Source organism: Oncorhynchus kisutch, linkage group LG6 (genome assembly GCF_002021735.2).
Source record: "Oncorhynchus kisutch isolate 150728-3 linkage group LG6, Okis_V2, whole genome shotgun sequence".
NCBI lineage: Eukaryota > Metazoa > Chordata > Actinopteri > Salmoniformes > Salmonidae > Oncorhynchus > Oncorhynchus kisutch.
The window spans coordinates 54,818,765-54,842,898 of record NC_034179.2 but is presented as its reverse complement, the minus strand read 5'-3'; the positions used below and the strand labels follow the sequence as shown (position 1 = coordinate 54,842,898).

Below are 24,134 nucleotides of genomic sequence, written 5' to 3'. Positions count from 1 at the left end.
TCATTAACTCTTGGAAGTGCTTGCACAAAGGATAGTAACATCTCATCCTGTGTTCTTGGAATCTAACAAGTAATCTAACTATTCAACCACAAAGACCAGGAAGGTTTTTCTATGCCTCGCAAAGAAGGTTGATGGGGTAAACATTTTAAAACCAGACATTGAATATCGCTTTGCGCATGATGAAGTTATTCATTACACTTTGAATGGTGTATCAATACACCCAGTCACTACAAAGATACAGGCATTCTTCATAACTTGGTTGCTGGAGAGGAAGGAAGCCATTCAGGGATTTCACCATGACGCCAATGGTGACTTTAAAACAGTTACTGAGTTTATCCTGTTTGCAATGTATCCTGTTTGCAATAACTCACTAAAGTACATATGCAAAAGATGTGGAAAGAAATTAACTTTTTGTCTTGAATGCAAGCTTTATATTTGGGGCTAATCCAACATTTCACTGAGTACCACTCTTCATATTTTCAAGCATGGTGGTGGCTGCATCATGTTATGTGTATGCTTATCATCGGCAAGGACTAGGGAGTTTTTTTTGCATAAAAATAAATTAAATAGAGCTAACCACAGGCAAAATCCTAGAGGAAAACCTGGTTCATTCTGCTTTCCAACAGACACTGGGAGACAAATTCACCTTTCAGCAAGACAATATCCTAAAACACAAGGACAGGTATACAATGGAGTTGCTTACCAAGACGACGTTGAATGTTCCTGATTGGCCTAGTTACAGTTTTGACTTAAATCGACTTGAAAATCTATAGCAAGACTTGAAAATGGCTGTCTAGCAAGGATAAACAACCAAAGTGACAGAGCTTGAATAATTATTTTAAGAATAATATGCTAATATTGTACAATCCAGGTGTGTGCAAAGCTCTTAGATACTTACCTAGAAAGTCTAGCAGCTGTAATCGCTGCCAAAGGTGATTCTAACGTGTATTGGTGTATTGATTGACTCAGGGGTGTGACTACTTATGTAAATGCAACATTTCTGTATTGAATTTTTAATACAGTACAGTCGTGGCTAAAAGTTTTGAGAATGACACAAATATTAATTTTCACAAAGTCTGCTGCCTCAGTTTGTATGATGGCAATTTGCACATACTCCAGAATGTTATGTAGAGTGATCAGATGAATTGTAATTAATTGCAAGTCCCTCTTTGCCATGCAAATGAACTGAATCCCCAAAAACATTTCCACTGCATTTCAGCCCTGCCACAAAAGGACCAGCTGACATCATGTCAGTAATTCTCTCGTTAACACAGGTGTGAGTATTGACAAGGACAAGGCTGGAGATCACTCTGTCATGCTGATTGCGTTTGAATAACAGACTGGAAGCTTCAAAAGGAGGATGGTGCTTGAAATCATTGTTCTTCTGTCAATCATGGTTACCTGCAAGGAAACACATGCCGTCATCATTGCTTTGCGCAAAAAGGGCTTCACAGGCAAGGATATTGCTGCCAGTAAGATTGCACCTAAATAAACCATTTATCGGATCATCAATAACTTCAAGGAGAGCGGTTCAATTGTTGTGAAGAAGGCTGCAGGGCGCCCAAGAAAGTCCAGCAAGCGCCAGGACCATCTCCTAAAGTTGATTCAGCTGCGGGATCGGGGCACAACCAGTACAGAATTTGCTCAGGAATGGCAGCAGGCAGGTGTGAGTGCATCTGCACACACAGTTGGGTGAAGACTTTTGGAGGATGACCTGGTGTCAAGAAGGGCAACAAAGAAGCCACTTCTCTCCAGGAAAAACATCAGGGACAGACTGATATTCTGCAAAAGGGATTGGACTACAGGGATTGGACTGCTGAGGACTGGGGTAAAGTCATTTTCTCTGATGAATCCCCTTTCCGATTGTTTGGGGCATCTGGAAAAAAGCTTGTCCGGAGAAGACAAGGTGAGCCCTACCATCAGTCCTGTGTCATGCCAACAGTAAAGCATCCTGAGACCATTCATGTGTGGGGTTGTTTCTCAGCCAAGGGAGTGGGCTCACTCACAATTTTGCCAAAGAACACAGCCATTAATAAAGAATGGTACCAACACATCCTCCGAGAGCAACTTCTCCCAACCATCCAGGAACAGTTTGGTGATGAACAATGCATTTTCCAGCATGATGGAGCACCTTGCCATAAGGCAAAAGTGATGACTAACTGGTTCAGGGAAAAAAACATTGATATTTTGGGTCCATGGCCAGGAAACTCCCCAGACCTTAATCTCATTGAGAACTTGTGGTCAATCTTCAAGAGGCGGGTGTACAAACAAAAATCCACAAATTCTGGCAAACTCCAAGCATTGATTATGCAAGAATGGCCTGGCCAGAAGTTAATTGACAGCATGCCAAGGCGGATTGCAGAGTTCTTGAAAAAGAAGGGTCAACACTGCAAATATTGACTCTTTGCATCAACTTCATGTATTTGTCAATAAACGCCTTTGACACGTATGAAATGCTTGTAATTATACATTTATATTTGTGTCATTCTCAAAACTTTGGCCACAACTGTACATTTGCAACATTTTCTAAAAGCATGTTTTCACTTTGTTATTATGGGGTATTGTGTGTAGATGGGTGAATTATTCATTTTAAATCCAGTTTGAATTCAGGTTGTAACACAAAATGTGGAATAAATCAAGGAGTTTCAATACTTTCTGAAGGCAGTGTATGTTGGTTTCTCAGTCATTTTGATTGGTTTCTTAGTAATTTCAAAGGTCCTGGCACCTTTGTCTAGAGCGCTGAAAGATGTCAGTGATACCAGTTTACACAACCTGGTCTCAGAGAATTTTGTATTATTCTGTAGTTAATCCGAGACACTTAATTTACTCTGATATGTTACGTTTCGTATGGTATGTATTAATTTGTAGATGTCCATCATCCATTTCCTAAGGTTTCCATTTCCTACAGTTCGTATGATACAGTATGTTACCAATAGCAATTCATACAATATGTTACGAAATCACAAAACGTACAATATGTTACAAATTTGCAAAACATATGATATGTTCCAACTTTGTTGTGGCTAACGTTGGCTAGGTGGCTAATATTAGCTAGCTGGCTAACGTTAGCTGGGAGAGGGTTAAGGTTATGAGTTAGGTTAACTCTTAGAGGAAGTGTTAGATAACATGCTAAGTAGTTGCAAAGTAGTTAAAAAGTAGTAAGTAGTTGCAAGGCGTTAATTAGCTAAAAAGTTGTCCATGTTGCGATTCGAACACACAACCTGACAGATGTATAAAATCGAGCTCACCGCCATGCAATCTCTATAGACAAACATTAGCAGTAGAATGGCCTTACTGACGAACTCAGTGACTTTCAACGTGGCACCGTCATAGGATGCCACCTTTCCAACAAATCAGTTCATCACATTTCTGCCCTGCTAGAGCTGCCCCGGTCAACTGTAAGTGCTGTTATTGTGAAGTGGAAAGGTCTAGGAGCAAAAATGGCTCAGCCGGGAAGTGGTAGGCCACACAAGCTCACAGAACGGGACTGCAAAGTGCTGTTCACATAACGTGTAAAAATGGTCTGTCCTCGGTTACAACACTCACTACCGATTTACAAACTACCGCTTTAAGCAACGTTCGCACAAGAACTGTTCATTGGGAGCTTCATGAAATGGGTTTCCATGGTAGAGCAGCCACACACAGGCCTAAGATCACCATGCAGCAGTGAAAACACGTTCTTTGGAGTGATGAATCACTCTTCACCATCTGGCAGTCTGACGGACAAGTCTGGGTTTGGCAGATGCCAGGAGAACACAAGCTGCCCCAATGCATAGTACCAACCGTGAAGTTTGGTGGAGGAGGAATAATGGTCTGGTGCTGTTTTTCATAGTTTGGGCTAGGCCCTTTAGTTACAGTGAAGGGAAATCAAAAACGCTACTGCATACAATGACATTCTATGTGATTCTGTGCTTCCAACTTTCAAGCCAAATAAAATGTATTTATAAAGCCCTTCTTACATCAGCTGATATTTCAAAGTGCTGTACAGAAACCCAGCCTGAAACCCCAAACCGCAAGCAATGCAGGTGTAGAAGCACGGTGGCTAGGAAAAACTCCCTAGAAAGGCCAGAACCTAGGAAGAGGAACCAGGCTATCAGGGGTGGCCAGTCCTCTTATGGCTGTGCTGGGTGGAGATTATAACACAACATGGCCAAGATGTTCAAATGTTCATAGATTACCAGCAGGGTCAATTAATAATAATCACAGTGGTTGTCGAGGGTGCAACAGGTCAGCGCCTCAGGAGTAAATGTCAGTTGGCTTTTCATAGCCGATCGTTCAGAGTATCTCTACCGCTCCTGCTGTCTCTAGAGAGTTGAAAACAGCAGGTCTGGGACAGGTAGCACGTCCGGTGAACAGGTCAGGGTTCCATAGCCACAGGCAGAACAGTTGAAACTGGAGCAGCAACATGGCCAGGTGGACTGACTGGAGACAGCAAGGAGTCATCATGCCAGGTAGTCCTGAGGCATGGTCCTAAGGCTCAGGTCCTCCGAGAGAGTGAAAGAAAGAGAGAAAGAGAGAAAGAAAGAGATAATTAGAGAGAGCATACTTAAATTCACACAGGACACCGGATAAGACAGGAGAAATACTCCAGATATAACAGACTAACCCTAGCCCTCGACACATAAACTACTGCAGCATAAATACTGGGGGCTGAGACAGGAGAGGTCAGGAGAAGCTGTGGCCCCATCCGATGATACACCCGGACAGGGCCAAACAGGCAGGATATAACCCCACCCACTTTGCCAAAGCACAGCCCCCACACCATTAGAGGGATATCTTCAACCACCAATTTACCATGCTGAGACAAGGCCGGCCGAGTATAGCCCCGAGTATAGCCCAGCTTTGTGGCAACAGTTTGGGGAAGGCTATTTCCGGTTTCAGCATGACAATGCCCCTGTGCACATAGCGAGGTACATACAGAAATGGTTTGTAGATATCGGTGTGGAACAACTAGAATGGCCTGCACAGAGCCCTGACCTCAATCACATCAAACACCTTTGGAATGAATTGGAACGCCGACTGCGACCCAGGCCTAATCACCCAACATCAGTGCCAGACTTCACTAATGCTTTTGTGGCTGAGTGGAAGCAATTCCACGCAGCAATGTTCCAACATCTAGTGGAAAGCCTTTTCAGAAGAGTGGAGGCTCTTATAGCAGCAAAGAGGGGACCAACTCCATATTAATGCCCATGATTTTGGAATGAGATGTTCGACAAGCAGGTGTCCAAATACCTTTGGTCATGTAGTGTACAGTACAGTATCATACTAATTTGAGTGACCCTGATTTACTTTTACTATGTTATGTTTAGTCTATGAGGCCAGGCTGGTTTACAGGATATTCAATGTACCTTGACTGGGTGGGCAATACTGGCATCTGTTCAATGAGAGAGGAGATTAGGAGGGGGTTGTAATCAGCACCACACAGTCTCACCTGTACTTGTCCTTCCTAAACAACATCAACAATTTAAAACGGGTTACTAAAATCATTTCAGTCCCGATTAAAAGGTACATGCAGTTTAGAGGTATAAATGGGCTGGCTTTATGACAAAACCAACCACTCAAAGCAGACGGGAAGGCAATTTGCCCGGCTGGCTGGCTTTAGGGCAAGAGCATTAACGCAGATACACTAAATAGCACAACTTTTACCTCAAAACAGTGTAGCGGTGGAAGATGGCTGTAGTAGATGGCATGGCTAGGAAACTGCTTTTTGACTTTACATGAATCTAAACTAGAGTTTTTAATTCTGGTGCTGTAGCAGCCAAGGTAATAATGGCTGAAGTACTATTTTAATAATAATGGCTGAAGTAGTATTTTATGTGTTTCTGCTGTTCCCCAAATTGTTTTTAAAAGTTTTTTAATTGTGTAGAAATGCAGTAAATGAGCTTCAATTTTGTTAAAGTAAAAAAGATTAATTTACATTAAGGCTAAATACATTTCTATGAAAAATATGTATTTCTTGGTGTGCCAGTTAAAGGGTTAAACAACAAATATAATTGCCACCTAATTTGGACAGATCTTATTAGTTTTCATTATCGTACTACTTGAAATAACATATCTTATCTCTCAAACAACAAAGTAGAAAAGAGTGACTTTGCTGTGGGCACTGGGAAGAGGAGGCTGGGGCCTTACCTGAACATGAGAGTGCCCATAGAAGTTGTTAGAAGAGAGGCTTTCACAAGAGGAAGGGGGAATTTGCACAGTTGGAGCACCTTTGCAGATGTTTGTCTTGAAAATAAATCTCCAAGCCTGTTGTGTGTTTAAGGACATGACCGTATTCTAATGAGCCCTGCTCTGCTCTGTGGAGCTCTTGAAGTGTGTCAGTGAAGCTGGGGAACAGATGTCCCCTGGGACTCATCTACAGCCTCCCCCCTGAGCCGCCAGCAACACAAGGAAGGGGCTCCACTTTCTTCTCCATGGTGGGCAATTCTATTGTATACAGCCATCAAATATTATTGCACGTGTGCATCCTTTCACCTTTTTGAATTGCAGACAGTATTTTGCATAATTACAGACAGATAAGGCCTGATCTTGCAAGGTTGCCATCGAAACACAACTCATTGTCAGATTTGAAACCATGCAGCCCAGTTTGATACCGGGGTCGTTCCACAAAATGAGTGCCTTTTGTGTCCCTTTGATATTTTAAGTAGAACTTGTGTACCAATATTGCATTTTAAAAGCATGTTACATTCAGTTAAGTGCCCTTTAATACAAACCACAGGGAGAATTCAATAAATCAGATTTCTTATATGAATAAAGACTTGCTAATGTGCCAAAACTCAGCATTTTGACAAGTCCCTCCTTGCGCCCTCTGTGACTTAAATGTAAAGCCCTATTTATGTTGTTGCTTCGACAAAGTAATTTCTTAAACGTATTCTTTATTTCATGTGATTAGTGATTCATTTATGTCTGTCCCTCATTTTAAGGTCAACCCTGTTATGTGAACTGAACTCTCATTTTAGTACGGTGAAAACATTCCTTTTGAAATATTTTTTTCTAAAGAAATATTGAACATCTAATAGTGAAATTATATTGTTAAAAGGTGAGCTGGTTCGACCCTTTTTGGCAATTTTCTGGTGTTTTGTGGTGGAAAACTGAACAGGTCAACTCTGTTACCCATAGATAGGCATGGTACAATGTTTTAACAAAAAACAACACGAGCACTTCCATTTCCTGCGTAAAGCTGAAGTTGTAACGAGTCTGCAGCTATTTTAATGGTGTCTGCATCGCTCAGAGGAGGTTTGGCAGAAAATGCTCTGTCGTCATTTATATGAAAGGGGGACAAATATGTACTGTCACTAAATATGATCATATTTATTTTACAGTTATAAGAAAGGTGAAATCTTATGGTAAGATGTTTCCAATTTGATTGTTGCTATATTTAGAAAGCATTTCAATCATTTCAAGCCCTATTCCCCCACTTTTGTTGAATAGGAAAAAAAAATATCAATGACTTTTTATACTTTCATATTTTCATAATATTTGTACTGTACTTGAGCTTGTGTCCTCACAAGTGAGTACACCTCAGCAATGTATAACTGTTTTTTATTTATTTATTTTTATCAGAAAGGTGAGTTCCAGATCTTTCTAGAACTATGCAGCAGGTCTAGTTATTTTTTATGGGCATCTCATGAAAAATATTTACTTTTTGGTATGCCTATTTAGGCAGAAATCTACATTTTGCATTATCATATCAAGTTTTAATAGCCACTTACTATAGTTTATTATTATTTATTTTGTACCTTTTGAGATGGGAAAACATGTTTTTTTTTTTCATTTTGTACATGTGCTCTTTATGACAGAATGTTAAAATTAGGTGAAATCAAACTACGTTACACATCTCAAAAGGCAGGGAATTGGTGGAACGACCCACAGATGTTCACCTCAGCCAATTTGTCTTTTCACTATTCCAACATAATGAAGGTTTAAGTGCCTATACCCTATGAATTGAGAATGCTTTTGAGTGCATAAGGGTGTTTGTTGTCTGTCCTATCAATTAAGGTACGTTTAAGGGAGGGGGTAGTCTTTTGAATTCTGTGACATAGAGTTATGTAGCTCGTGTGTTTAGGGATAATGTGCACATTAAAATGTAATCACAATCAGAAATGTCAAAAGAAATGGCACCCGGACGCTATTTACAGTTCAGGAGCTTGATAATTCATGTTGACCGCATGAAATGTATTTGACAAGCAGATTAAAGCGATAAAAGATGGCATGTTCACTTCCATCTCGCTAAATTTATTATTAGTATAATGTCGCCATCTAGTGGTTAATTTGAGTACTTTGGCTGGTAGGCCTAACTGATGTTTATGACTGGATTCATGAAAATGCTTGTGATAATGGGAAACTACACTTGTTTTGCTTGCATTGTTGACACGTTGTCCATTGTCCTTTGAGGGTGTATCGTTGTGACAAGTTACATAGTGGCGTTCCTTTCCTTGCCATACGAACTTCAATTACGACAGGTCCCACGTGAGAATTGTGGTTCGCAACAAAGCTGCTCGCGCAACAATTTAAATCGTTCTCAAACATTCCATGACCGTTTCTTTCTCGTAACAACGGACAAGACTCTGGGGTGTTTCGTTGGTTGTGGTCGGGCACGATAAGTGTTTCTCTTAAGTTTAGCCTGCTAACGTGCTAATGTTTGCCACAATGGACAGGCATCCCAAGCGAAGAGCGCAAATGACATTCAAGAAAAGTGAACCAAGTCAAAACGAAGATGACAGTGGGCCACCAGCTAGTAAGAAAAATGTAAGTGAAAGCGAGGAACCTGCATCTTCAACAGAGAGGCATCGAGGTGATGGAGAACAGAAAAGACCAGTGGGTAGGCCTAAAGGCAGTGGACGTTCTGGAAATAGTGTTAGTGGAGGTGTTCAGGTTAGGCCTAAAGTTATTTTTAAAGCTGATAATAAATGGGGTGGTGATGGAGAGCTAATGCCCACAAGTTCATCACACCTCAAGGGAGCCATTCAAGGTCGAACAGTTACATTTGAAAAGGAGGGCGCATCATCATTAGCCAGTAAACAGAGTAAAGCTACATTTGATTATCCCACGACATCTCAAGTGCTGGTCATCAAGGAGGAGATCATCACAACTGCTCCAGGTCAGGCCAAGGTCAAAGTTGACCAAGAACCTGCAACAACGCATCATCAAGGATGTCCACCTGTGGCTCCCACTTTAGACTTCTCCAAACCGATCCATGTTGTCCACGAAAATGGGATGACCTTCACAGTATTGGATGGTAAAGCCATAACGCTCAGCAAAGTTCCATACCCACCACTTGTTCATGTGAATGTTCCGCCACCCCCAGTAAAGGTGAAGACTAGAGGGATGAATCTCACCATGCCACCATCAGAAGCAGGTATGACTAAGAGCTTACCTGCTTTTTACATACGGATTGAATGTTTTTAATACTTTTCAACACATCATTGTCACGTAGTGATTTCATGCACAGTCCAAAACTTTATGTGAAACATTTCCTAGAAAATCTTGAAGTACCACAGAGCATAGACAGGAATGGCTACATCAAGAGGCCTATGAATGCGTTCATGGTCTGGGCGAGAATCCACAGGCCTGCCCTGTCCAAGGCCAACCCAACAGCCAATAATGCAGACATCAGTGTGCAGCTAGGAATAGAGTGGAGCAAGCTTACTGAGGAAGAGAAGAGGCCCTACTATGTTGAAGCACGTAAACTCAAAGACAAGCACAGACAGGAGTTCCCAGGTAAGCAAAGAGCAGGCTGTCTACTCACTCACACCATTTAAGTCCATTTAAACATGTACAGTATAATTATCGGCTCATATATTTATCATATTTCAAAACTCATAGCTCTGACACGTATGACCTTTCCTTGCTTTTCAAGTGTTTGTGAACAATCTTCACCCATAATCATCACAGGTTGGATCTATCAGCCCAGACCTGGAAAAAGAAAGTGCTACCCTTCTGTGATGTCCTTTGCTCCTGAACCATCCTGCTGCTCTGCAGGGACAAGTGGACCTGCAGCTGAGTCTTATCCCATGACCATGATGACTATGGCCAATACTAACACCAGCTCCTGTGTTCCATACACACAGGCCACAGGTAAAGCAATAGCTCACTATCAGGGTGGCTGGTGGATGCCCAAGTTTTACCAGCCACTTACATTTTTTACCAGCCACACTTTTTTTCTGGATATAAATAATGAAGATTAAAGACATGCACATGTTTTGTAATGGTAAAACAACAATTGTTGAATGGTTTTCACTACTGTAGCATTAAGATTCTCTCTTCCAGAGCTCATATATATCAACTATAGTTTTGGCATGTTGGTTAGGACATTTACTTTGTGCATGAAACAAGTCATTTTTCTAACAATTGTTTACAGACAGATTATTTCACTTATAATTCACTGTATCACAATTCCAGTGGGTCAGAAGTTTACATACATTAAGTTGACTGTGCCTTTAAACAGTTTGGAAAATTCCAGAAAATTATGTCATGGCTTTAGAAGCTTCTGTGATAGGCTAATTGACATAATTTGAATCAATTGGAGGTGTACCTGTGTCTGTATTTCAAGGCCTACCTTCAAACTCTGTGGGAAAATCAAAAGAAATCAGTTAAGACCTCAGAAAAAAAAATGTAGACCTCCACAAGTCTGGTTCATCCTTGGGAGCAATTTCCAAACGCCTGAAGGTACCACGTTCATCTGTACAAACAATAGTACGCAAGTATAAACACCATGGGACCACGCAGCCGTCATACCGCTCAGGAAGGAGACGCGTTCTTTCTCTTAGAGATGAACGTACTTTGATGCGGAAAGTGCAAATCAATCCCAGAACAACAGCAAAGGACCTTGTGAAGATGCTGGAGGAAACGGGTACAAAAGTATATACAGTTGAAGTCGGAAGTTTACATACACCTTAGCCAAATACATTTAAACTCAGTTTTTCACAATTCCTGACATTTAATCCTAGTAAAACTGAATTCCCTGTCTTAGGTCAGTTAGGATCACCACATTATTTTAAGAATGCGAAATGTCAGAATGGCAGTAGAGAGAATGACTTATTTCAGCTTTTATTTCTTTCATCACATTCCCAGTGGGTCAGAAGTTTACATCTACACTCAATTAGTATTTGGCAGCATTGCCTTTAAATTGTTTAACTTGGGTCGGGTAGCCTTCCACAAGCTTCCCACAATAAGTTGGGTGAATTAGTACGCGTCAAAAGTTTGGACACCTACTCATTCAAGTTTTTTTTTTCTATTATTTTCTACATTGTAGAATAATAGTGAAGACATCAAAACTATGGAATAATGTAGTAACCAAAAAAGTGTTAAACAAATCAAAATATATTTTTGATTGTAGATTCTTCAAAGTAGCCACCCTTTACCTTAATGACAGCTTTGCACACTCTTGGCATTCTCTCAACCAGCTTCATGAGGCAGTCACCTAGAATGCCTTCCAATTAACAGATGCGCCTTGCTTAAAAAAAAAGTTAATTTGTGGAATTTCTTTCCTTAATGCGTTTTAGCCGTTCAGTTGTGTTGTGCCAAGGTAGGGGTGGTATACAAAAGATAGCTGTATTTGGTAAAAGACCAAGTCCATATTATGGCAAGAACAGCTCAAATAAGCAAAGAGAAATGACATTCAATCATTACTTTAAGACATGAAGGTCAGTCAATCTGGAAAATTTCAAGAACTTTGAAAGGTTCTTCAAGTGCAGTCGCAAAAATCAAGCGCTACGATAAAACTGGCTCTCGTGAGGACCGCCACAGGAAAGGAAGACTCAGAGTTACCTCTGCTGCAGAGGATAAGTTCATTGGGTTTACCAATTGTAGCCCAAATAAATTGTCCACCGAGTTCAAGTAATAGACACATCTCAACATCAGCTGTTCAGAGGAGACTGTGTGAATTGCCGCAAAGAAACCACTACTAAAAGACACCAATAAGAAGAGACTTGCTTGGGCCAAGAAACACGAGCAATGGACATTAGACCGGTGAAAATCTGTCCTTTGGTCTGATGATTCCAAATTTGAGATTTTTGGTTCCAACCGCAGTGTCTATGTGAGATGCAGAGTAGGTGAACGGATGATCTCCACATGTGTGGTTCCCACCGTGAAGCATGAATGAGGAGGTGTGGGGGTGTTTTGCTGGTGACACCATCTGTGATTTATTTAGAATTCAAGGTCCACTTAACCAGCATGGCTACCACAGCATTATTCAGCGATACGCCATCCCATCTGGTTTGCGCTTAATGGGACAATAATTTCTTTAGGACAATGACCCAACACACTTCCAGGTTGTGTAAGTGCTATTTGACAAAGAAGGAGCGTGATGGTGTGCTGCATCAGATGACCTGGCTTCCACAACCGCCCAACTTCAATTGAGATGGTTTGGGATGAGTTGGACCCCGGAGTGGGAAAGGGAAATCAGCCAACAAATGCTCTGCATATGTGGGAACTCCTTCAAGACTGTTGGAAAAGCATTCCAGGTGAAGCTGGTTGAGAATGCCAAGAGTGTGCAAAGGATGGCTACTTAAATTTTTTTTAATCAGGTAGGCAAGTTGAGAACAAGTTCTCATTTACAATTGCGACCTGGCCAAGATAAAGCAAAGCAGTTCGACAGATACAACGACACAGAGTTACACATGGAGTAAAACAAACATACAGTCAATAATACAGTATAAACAAGTCTATATACAATGTGAGCAAATGAGGTGAGAAGGGAGGTAAAGGCAAAAAAGGCCATGGTGGCAAAGTAAATACAATATAGCAAGTAAAACACTGGAATGGTAGTTTTGCAATGGAAGAATGTGCAAAGTAGAAATAAAAATAATGGGGTGCAAAGGAGCAAAATAAATAAATAAAATACAGTAGGGAAAGAGTAGGTGTTTGGGCTAAATTATAGGTGGGCTATGTACAGGTGCAGTAATCTGTGTGCTGCTCTGACAGTTGGTGCTTAAAGCTAGTGAGGGAGATAAGTGTTTCCAGTTTCAGAGATTTTTGTAGTTCGTTCCAGTCATTGGCAGCAGAGAACTGGAAGGAGAGGCGGCCAAAGAAAGAATTGGTTTTGGGGGTGACTAGAGAGATATACCTGCTGGAGCGTGTGCTACAGGTGGGAGATGCTATGGTGACCAGCGAGCTGAGATAAGGGGGGACTTTACCTAGCAGGGTCTTGTAGATGACATGGAGCCAGTGGGTTTGGCGACGAGTATGAAGCGAGGGCCAGCCAACGAGAGCGTACAGGTCGCAATGGTGGGTAGTATATGGGGCTTTGGTGACAAAACGGATTGCACTGTGATAGACTGCATCCAATTTGTTGAGTAGGGTATTGGAGGCTATTTTGTAAATGACATCGCCAAAGTCGAGGATTGGTAGGATGGTCAGTTTTACAAGGGTATGTTTGGCAGCATGAGTGAAGGATGCTTTGTTGCGAAATAGGAAGCTAATTCTAGATTTAACTTTGGATTGGAGATGTTTGATATGGGTCTGGAAGGAGAGTTTACAGTCTAACCAGACACCTAAGTATTTGTAGTTGTCCACGTATTCTAAGTCAGAGCCGTCCAGAGTAGTGATGTTGGACAGGCGGGTAGGTGCAGGTAGCGATCGGTTGAAGAGCATGCATTTAGTTTTACTTGTATTTAAGAGCAATTGGAGGCCACGGAAGGAGAGTTGTATGGCATTGAAGCTTGCCTGGAGGGTTGTTAACACAGTGTCCAAAGAAGGGCCGGAAGTATACAGAATGGTGTCGTCTGCGTAGAGGTGGATCAGGGACTCACCAGCAGCAAGAGCGACCTCATTGATGTATACAGAGAAGAGAGTCGGTCCAAGAATTGAACCCTGTGGCACCCCCATAGAGACTGCCAGAGGTCCGGACAGCAGACCCTCCGATTTGACACACTGAACTCTATCAGAGAAGTAGTTGGTGAACCAGGCGAGGCAATCATTTGAGAAACCAAGGCTGTCGAGTCTGCCGATGAGTATGTGGTGATTGACAGAGTCGAAAGCCTTGGCCAGATCAATGAATTTATTTATTTTTTATTTTTATTTCACCTTTATTTAACCAGGTAGGCTAGTTGAGAACAAGTTCTCATTTGCAACTGCGACCTGGCCAAGATAAAGCATAGCAGTGTGAGCATACAACAAAGAGTTACACATGGAGTAAACAATTAACAAGTCAATAACACAGTAGAAAACGAAGGGGGGGTCTATATACAATGTGTGCAAAAGGCATGAGGAGGTAGGCAAATAATTACAATTTTGCAGATTAACACTGGAGTGATAAAAGATCAGATGGTCATGTACAGGTAGAGATATTGGTGTGCAGAAGAGCAGAAAAGTAAATAAATAGAAACAGTACGGGGATGAGGTAGGTGAAAAGGGTGGGCTATTTACCAATAGACTATGTACAGCTGCAGCGATCGGTTAGCTGCTCAGATAGCTGATGTTTGAAGTTGGTGAGGGAGATAAAAGTCTCCAACTTCAGCGATTTTTGCAATTCGTTCCAGTCACAGGCAGCAGAGTACTGGAACGAAAGGCGGCCAAATGAGGTGTTGGCTTTAGGGATGATCAGTGAGATACACCTGCTGGAGCGCGTGCTACGGATGGGTGTTGCCATCGTGACCAGTGAGCTGAGATAAGGCGGAGCTTTACCTAGCATAGACTTGTAGATGACCTGGAGCCAGTGGGTCTGGCGACGAATATGTAGCGAGGGCCAGCCGACTAGAGCATACAAGTCGCAGTGGTGGGTAGTATAAGGTGCTTTAGTGACAAAACGGATGGCACTGTGATAGACTGCATCCAGTTTGCTGAGTAGAGTGTTGGAAGCCATTTTGTAGATGACATCGCCGAAGTCGAGGATCGGTAGGATAGTCAGTTTTACTAGGGTAAGCTTGGCGGCTTGAGTGAAGGAGGCTTTGTTGCGGAATAGAAAGCCGACTCTTGATTTGATTTTCGATTGGAGATGTTTGATATGAGTCTGGAAGGAGAGTTTGCGGTCTAGCCAGACACCTAGGTACTTATAGACGTCCACATATTCTAGGTCGGAACCATCCAGGGTGGTGATGCTAGTCGGGCATGCAGGTGCAGGCAGCGACCGGTTGAAAAGCATGCATTTGGTCTTACTAGCGTTTAAGAGCAGTTGGAGGCCACGGAAGGAGTGTTGTATGGCATTGAAGCTTGTTTGGAGGTTAGATAGCACAGTGTCCAGAGACGGGCCGAAAGTATATAGAATGGTGTCGTCTGCGTAGAGGTGGATCAGGGAATCGCCCGCAGCAAGAGCAACATCATTGATATACACAGAGAAAAGAGTCGGCCCGAGAATTGAACCCTGTGGCACCCCCATAGAGACTGCCAGAGGACCGGACAGCATGCCCTCCGATTTGACACACTGAACTCTGCTGCACAGTAATGTTTCTTATCGATGGCGGTTAAGATATCGTTTAGGACCTTGAGCGTGGCTGAGGTGCACCCATGACCAGCTCTGAAACCAGATTGCATAGCAGAGAAGGTATGGTGAGATTCGAAATGGTCGGTAATCTGTTTGTTGACTTGGCTTTCGAAGACCTTAGAAAGGCACGGTAGGATAGATATAGGTCTGTAGCAGTTTGGGTCAAGAGTGTCCCCCCCTTTGAAGAGGGGGATGACTGCAGCTGCTTTCCAATCTTTGGGAATCTCAGACGACACGAAAGAGAGGTTGAACAGGCTAGTAATAGGGGTGGCAACAATTTCGGCAGATAATTTTTGAAAGAAAGGGTCCAGATTGTCTAGCCCGGCTGATTTGTAGGGGTCCAGATTTTGCAGCTCTTTCAGAACATCAGCTGAACGGATTTGGGAGAAGGAGAAATGGGGAAGGCTTGGGCGAGTTTCTGTTGGGGGTGCAGTGCTGTTGACCGGGGTAGGAGTAGCCAGGTGGAAAGCATGGCCAGCCGTAGAAAAATGCTTATTGAAATTCTCAATTATGGTGGATTTATCAGTGGTGACAGTGTTTCCTATCTTCAGTGCAGTGGGCAGCTGGGAGGAGGTGTTCTTATTCTCCATGGACTTTACAGTGTCCCAGAGCTTTTTTGAGTTCGTGTTGCAGGAAGCAAATTTCTGCTTGAAAAAGCTAGCCTTGGCTTTTCTAACTGCCTGTGTATAATGGTTTCTAGCTTCCCTGAACAGCTGCATATCACGGGGGCTGTTCGATGCTAATGCAGAACGCCATAGGATGTTTTTGTGTTGGTTAAGGGCAGTCAGGTCTGGGGAGAACCAAGGGCTATATCTGTTCCTGGTTCTAAATTTCTTGAATGGGGCATGTTTATTTAAGATGGTTAGGAAGGCATTTAAAAAAAATATCCAGGCATCCTCTACTGACGGGATGAGATCAATATCCTTCCAGGATACCCCGGCCAGGTCGATTAGAAAGGCCTGCTCGCTGAAGTGTTTCAGGGAGCGTTTTACAGTGATGAGTGGAGGTCGTTTGACCGCTGACCCATTACGGATGCAGGCAATGAGGCAGTGATCGCTGAGATCTTGGTTGAAGACAGCAGAGGTGTATTTAGAGGGCAAGTTGATGATATCTATGAGGGTGCCCGTGTTTAAGGCTTTGGGGAGGTACCTGGTAGGTTCATTGATAATTTGTGTGAGATTGAGGGCATCAAGTTTAGATTGTAGGATGGCTGGGGTGTTAAGCATGTTCCAGTTTAGGTCGCCTAGCAGCACGAGCTCTGAAGATAGATGGGGGGCAATCAGTTCACATATGGTGTCCAGAGCGCAGCTGGGGGCAGAGGGTGGTCTATAGCAGGCGGCAACGGTGAGAGACTTGTTTTTAGAGAGGTGGATTTTTAAAAGTAGAAGTTCAAATTGTTTGGGTACAGACCTGGATAGTAGGACAGAACTCTGCAGGTTATCTTTGCAGTAGATTGCAACAACGCCCCCTTTGGCAGTTCTATCTTGTCTGAAAATGTAGTTTGGAATTAAAATTTCTGAATTTTCAGTCTTCCTAAGCCAGGATTCAGACACAGCTAGAACATCCGGGTTGGCAGAGTGTGCTAAAGCAGTGAATAGAACAAACTTAGGGAGGAGGCTTCTAATGTTAACATGCATGAAACCAAGGCTATTACGGTTACAGAAGTCGTCAAAAGAGAGCGCCTGGGGAATAGGAGTGGAGCTAGGCACTGCAGGGCCTGGATTCACCTCTACATCGCCAGAGGAACATAGGAGGAGTAGAATAAGGGTGCGGCTAAAAGCAATAAGAATTGGTCGTCTAGAACGTCTGGAACAGAAAGTAAAAGGAGGTTTCTGGGGGCGATAAAATAGCATCAAGGTATAATGTACAGACAAAGGTATGGTAGGATGTGAATACAGTGGAGGTAAACCTAGGTATTGAGTGATGAAGAGAGAGATATTGTGAGTGGAGAGGTTGGTTGGGGGTCACGGCGATTTAGACAGCTAGCCAGGCCATCGGTAGCAAGCTAGAATAAGATGGGTCTGTTATTAGCCACCTCTTGCGTTCCGTCAGTAGATTAGTGGGGTTCCGTGTGGTAGAGGGGATTAATCCAAATCACACAACAACAACAAAAATAAAAACAATAGATATAGTTATAGAGGCCCAAGAAGAAAACATAATAATAAAAAATTCAAAAATAAATTGTCCGATTGTTTATTCAGATAGCAGCCGATAAGACAGCTAACGGTTAGCAGGCCGCAGATGGGCGTTCAGGTAACGTCGCGACGGAGGAGCCAGCCGGATAACTCCTTCGGGTAGATAACGTTGGCAGTCCAGTTGTGAAGGCCTGGTGGGGCTCCGCGTAGGCAGTAAAACGGGTCCGGATAGGTGACTGCAGCCCAGGAGTGATTGATGGAACTCAGGAGTGATTGACGGAGCTGGCTAGCTCCGGAATAATTGATGTTTGCTCCGGAATCGCAGAAAGCCGATAGTCACACGGATAGCAGCTAGCTAGCTGTGAGATCCAGGTATGAATGTCCAGAGTTAGCGGTTGAAATCTAGGGACATGGAGAGAAAAATTGGTCCGGTATGTTCCGTTCCGAGCCGCGCTGCTCCGTACAAAACTGGCGATAGATTTTCGAGCTAAAGGATAGCTGATGACCACAAACCGTGGTTAGCTGAATACTAACGATTTGCCAGTAAAGAAGCTAACTAGCTTCTGAACTAGCTTCTGGATTAGCTTCTGGGCTAGCACCTGGCTAGCTTCTGGCTAGTTTCTGGCTAGCTTCTTGGAGTTTCTGGCTAGCTTCTTGGAGGATTACAGATTTGAGGTAAATAGTACTTTTTTATAAATATAAATTGGTGAGGCGGGTTGCAGGAGAGTGTTTTGAAGATGAGTTGATGGAAAATTTAAAAAAGGTATGTGAAAAAAGTTGTAAATATATATATATATACGGGACACGACAAGACGAGGACAAAAGACGTCTGAACTGCTATGCCATCTTGGAATGATGGAAGAATCTCAAATATAAAATGTTTTGATTTGTTTTAACACTTTTGGTTACGACCTGATTCCATAATGTGTTTTTTCATAGTTTTTGTCTTCACTATTATTCTACAATGTAGAAAATAGTAAAAATTAAGAAAAACTCTTGAAAGAGTAGGCGTGTCCAAACTTTTGACTGGTACTGTATGTGTATTTCTTTACATGTGGTCGTTGGCTAAATAAAAACAATTCTCCCAAATGGTGTTAATTTTCCCACCCTGCTGGCTATCCCTCACCACACACACACTCATTAAGTGCACAAGTTTCTCCATACAACTAACATAGACCGAAAACATACTTCTATTTTGATATCACCTAATTAACATTGTCATAAAGAACACATGTTCAGCTACATAAAAAGTGGTCCTGTGTGGCTCAGTCGGTAGAGGATTGCTCTTCCAAAGGCAAGGGTTGTGGGTTTGAGTCCTGCTGGGGCCACCCATTTGTAAATTGTATGCACGCATGACTGTAAGTCGCTTTGGATAAAAGTGTTTGCTAAATGGCATGTAATTATTTTTTATTTCTTTATTTTAATTTTCCCATCTTGAGGTTAAATAAACAAATTGCTAAGTGCCAAATAAAGTAACAGGGTTGACAATTTTATCTTAAATCAGCCATAAATCCCATAAATCAGCCATAAAGAATAAATGTCTTGTTTCCGGATTCGACCATAATAATGACCTACGGCTTGTATTTCTGTGTGTTATCATGTTATAACTAAGTCTATGATTTGATAGAGCAGTCTGACTGAGCGATGGTAGGCACCAGCAGGCTCGTAAGCATTCATTCAAACAGCACTTTCATGCATTTGCCAGCAGCTGTTTATGACTTCAAGCCTATCAACCCTCGAGATTAGGCTGGTGTAACCGATGTGAAATGGCTAGCTAGTTAGCGGGGTGCGCGCTAATAGCATTTCAAACGTCACTCGCTCTGAGACTTGGAGTGGTTGTTCCCCTTGCTCTGCAAGGGCCATGGCTTTAGTGGAGCGATGGGTAACGCTGCTTTGAGGGTGGCTGTTGGCGATGTGTTCCTGGTTCGAGCCCAGGTAGGAGCGAGGATAGTGACTGAAGCAAAACTGTTACACTGGCAATACTAAAGTCACTATGAGAACATCCAATAGTCAAAGGTTAATGAAATACAAATGGTATAGAGAGAAATAGTCCGATAATTCCTAAAACTTCTTACCTGGGAATATTGAAGACTCATGTTAAGAGGAACCTCCAGCTTTCATATGTTCTCATGTTCTAAGCAAGGAATTTAAACATTAGCTTTCTAGCATGGCACATATTGCACTTTTACTTTCTTCTCCAACACTTTGTTTGTTTTTATATTATTTATTTAAACCAAATTGAACATTTATTTATTTGAGGCTAAATTGATTTTATTGATGTATTATATTAAGTTAAAATAAGTGTTCATTCAGTATTGTTGTAATTGTCATTATTACAAATAAATAAATACAAATTGGCCGATTAATCGGTATCTGCTTTTTTGGTCCTCCAATTATCGGTATCGGCGTTGAAAAATCATAATCGGTCGACCTCTAGTTATGATATCGTTTAGGACCTTGAGCGTGGCTGAGGTGCACCCATGACCAGCTCGGATACCAGATTGCATTTTAAAATATATATATATTTTACCTTTATTTAATCAGGCAAGTCAGTTAAGAACAAATTCTTATTTTCAATGACAGCCTAGGAACAGTGGGTTAACTGCCTGTTCAGGGGCAGAACGACAGATTTGTACCTTGCAACCTTCCAGTTACTAGTCCAACGCTCTAACCACTAGGCTACCCTGCATACCACTAGGCTACTCCGCATAGCGGAGAAGATACGGTGGGATTCGAAATGGTCGGTGATCTGTTTGTTATTAACATGGCTTTCGAAGACTTTAGAAAGGCAGGGTAGGATCGATATAGGTCTGTACCAGTTAGGGTCTAGAGTGTCACCCCCTTTGAAGAGTGGGATGAACGCGTCACCTTTCCAATCTTTAGGGATCTCAGACGATACGAAAGAGGTTGAACAAGCTAGTAATAGGGGTTGCAACAATTTCGACAGATAATTTTAGAAAGAGGGTCCAGATTGTCTAGCCCAGTTGATTTGTAGGGGTCCAGATTTTTTAGATTTTTCAGAACATCAGCTATCTGGATTTGGGTGAAGATTTGGGGAGGCTTGGGCAAGTTGCTGTGGGGTTTGCAGAGCTGTTGACCGGGGTAGCCAGGTGGAAAGCATGGCCAGCTGTAGAAAACTGCTTATTGAAATGATCGATTATCGTAGATTTATCGGTGGTGAGTGTTTCCTAGCCTCAGTGCAGTGGGCAGCTGGGAGGAGGTGCTCTTATTCTCCAATGGCCTTTACAGTGTACCAGAACTTGTTGGAGTGCTACAGGATGCAAATTTATGTTTGAAAAAGCTAGCCTTTGCTTTCCTAACTGCCTGTGTATATTGGTGCCTAACTTCCCTGAAAGGTTGCGTATCGGCCTCCCTGGTGGCGCAGTGGTCTAGGGCACTGCATCGCAGTGCTAGCTGTGCCACCAGAGACTCTTGAGTTCGCGCCCAGGCTCTGTCTCAGCTGGCCGCATCCGGGAGGTCTGTGGGGCGACGCACAATTGGCCTAGCGTCGTCCGGGTTAGGGAGGGTTTGGCCGGTAGGGATATCCTTGTCTCATCGCGCACTATCGACTCCTGTGGCGCGCTAACCAGGTCGCCAGGTGCACAGTGTTTCCTCCGACACATTGGTGCGGCTGGCTTCCGGGTTGGATGCGCGCTGTATTAAGAAGCAGTGCAGCTTGGTTGGGTTGTGTTTCGGAGGATGCATGGCTTTCGACCTTCATCTCTCCCGAGCCCGTACGGGAGTTGTAGCGATGAGACTGTTATGAATTGTTAGTAGTTACTATCTTGTAGCGATGAGACAAGATAGTAACTACTAACAATTGAATACCATGAAATTCGAGAGAAAAGGGTGTAAAATAAAATATATTATTTTAAAGAAGTTGTATATCGAGATTGAGGGCATCTAGCTTAGATTGTAGGATGGCCAGGGTGTTAAGCATATCCCAGTTTAGGTTACATAACAGTACAATCTCTGAAGATAAATGGGGGGCAATTAATTCACATATGGTGTCCAGGGCACAGCTGGGGGCTGAGGGGGGTCTATAAAAAGCAGCAACAGTGAGATAATTATTTCTGCAAAGGTGGATTTTTTGAAAGTAGAAACTCAAACCTTTTGGGTACAGACCTGGATAGCATGACAGAACTCTGCAGGCTGTCTCCGCAGTAGATTGCAACTCCACACCCTTTGGCAGTTCTATCTTGGCGGGAAATGTTGTAGTTGGGGATGGAAATTTCAGAATTTTTGGTGGCCTTCCTAAGCCAGGATTCAGACACGGCTCGGACATCAAGGTTGGCGGAGTGCGCTAAAACAGTGAATAAAACAAACTTAGGGAGGAGGCTTCTGATGTTAACATGCATGAAACCAATGATCGCACCTGGGGAATAGGAGTGGAACTAGGGGCTACAGGGCCTGGGTTAACCTCTACATCACCAGAGGAGGAGTAGGATAAGGGCATGGCTAAAGGCTATAAGAACTGGCCATCAAGTGCGTTGGAGACCGAGAATAAAAGTAACAGATTTCTGGCCGTGGTAGAATATATTCAAGGCATAATGTACATACAAGGGTATGGTAGGATGTGAGTGCAGTGGAGGTAAACCTAAGTGTTGAGTGACGATGAGAGAGATTTCGTCTCTGGACAGACAAGTTAAGGTCTCCTCGTGTGTGGTGTGGGACAATATACTGTGTGCTTGACCTGCTCAGTTTTCTACCACAACACCAGAAAATTGCCAGAAAGTGTAGAACGCGCTCACCTGCCTTTACACTATGATTTCACTATTAGATGTTCAATGTTTCTTTTGAATTGTAGTTTTATTTTGTTTAAAGGAATAGTTTCACCATATTAAAATGAGAGTTCAGTTCACGTAACAGGTTTGACCTTAAAAAACGTAGACATTTTTGTGTTTAAGTGGGTTAATCTTCCTAGAAGTCACAGAAGGTGCATGGAGGGACATGTCAAAATACTGCATTTTTGCACTTAAGCAAGTCTTTATTGATATTAAAAATTTGATTTATTGAATGTCTATATTAAAGGGCAGTTCATTTATTATTACATGCTTCTAAAATGGAATATTGGTGTACAGTTTCTACATAAAATATCAAAGGGATGCAAAAGTCACACTTTTCGTGGAATGATCTGGTTCCTGTAACAGTAAGAATAATACATCGTAGTATGAAGCTCAATACTGTAAATATTATGGTTTTTTGTCTTCCCTAGGCTCTAATGACCATGGTCTCCAGGTGGCTATAACGGCAGCTCCAAATGCCTCTCAGACTACCAGCCCAGTCTCCATATTCTTCCAGACTACTGCCTGCCCACATCCCCATCCAACAGCCACAACCTCTGGTGGTAAGCCTGCAGAACGCAAGCATGAAGCCAGTCACTCTGCCAGCAATCCTGAAGAAGCTCCCAAACCCAGAAAAATCAGCAGGCAACAGGCCTACTACAATTCTGCCAATGAGATGCCCTCAACAAGCATGGCATCCAGCTCTAGAGGTCTCCAAATGCCACTCCCTAACATGGCTCACCCTCACATGTATCCTCCATCTCCCATACCACATCCAGTGGGCCTCTTCCCCACCCCTCGCTTCCCCTTTGCTCCGCCCTACTTCATGCCTGGACCCAATTTTTATCCTCCAGGGTGAGCAATGAATGCTGTTTCATCTTGAATACCATTTAAGTTCTACTTAGGTATGCTGTTTGATGTTTTATAATTGTGAAGGTTAGTGGTGAAAATGTAATTATGGTCATTTGAAACGCCATCATCCTGGGATTGTTGTATTTTTTTCAGATCATACCCTTACCTACACAGCCCATACTCCTACCCAGTTCTCCAACCCCAGGATTTCTCAAACCCCATGGCTACTCCCATGGCTACTCCGGGCTACCCCTATGATGACAACTACGATCAGCATGAGTCCACATTTTCCCTTCTCAACAGAGACTACCCGTTTCGGCAGAGTGGAGAGGGCGGGCAGAGATGTCAAGGGCAGGCCCCCACTGCCTCTGAGCTCCTAGGTTCGGTCCCACTTCTGGACGTACGTGCCCTGGAGAACGTCTTCACCAACTCTGCCAGTGTCCAGGAGGTCCAAGTCCCCAATGAGGAGGACGAGGAAGAAGTGCGCGTGATGAGAATTCTCTAGGATCAAACCTAAGAGACATCCTTTAGCAAAATCCCTGATAGACTATTTGTTGATTCAGTGAATCAATACTTTGTTGTACATACAAAAATACATGAATTGTTACTGTTATTCTGAAATGTATTTTTAACGATTTAATACTGTTTTATGCGATCGACCACTGCTCTGCACAAAATTAAATGTCAAGTATTTTTAAGTGTTTGATAGGTGTTCTATTTATGCCTTTTTGTTCTACAAATACCTGGTTTGTAAGGAGAAAGGGGTGTTTTGCTGATTTTATGCAGACAGACTCCAGCTGATTTTTGTATAGAAATCCAATAAATTACAGTGCACCAATAATACATTGCAGAGTGGTCATTTAACTATAGTAAATACTTTACCCACAATATTGATCATATATTACTTGAATACATATACTGTTTATACATATTGCATGCAAT

At 42.6% G+C, this 24,134-nt stretch overlaps 1 protein-coding gene across 1 annotated transcript; it reads left to right on the top strand.

Annotated features, from left to right (window-relative positions):
• The first annotated feature begins 8,095 nt into the window (after window positions 1-8,095).
• Window positions 8,096-24,031, top strand: LOC109892178 (transcription factor SOX-30). The gene is made up of 5 exons (XM_020484620.2): window positions 8,096-9,358; window positions 9,481-9,720; window positions 9,895-10,077; window positions 22,772-23,195; window positions 23,346-24,031. The coding sequence occupies exons 1-5, from the start codon at window positions 8,638-8,640 to the stop codon at window positions 23,695-23,697; spliced, it is 1,920 nt and encodes a 639-aa protein (XP_020340209.1). The 5' UTR covers window positions 8,096-8,637; the 3' UTR covers window positions 23,698-24,031.
• The last annotated feature ends 103 nt before the right edge of the window (window positions 24,032-24,134 follow it).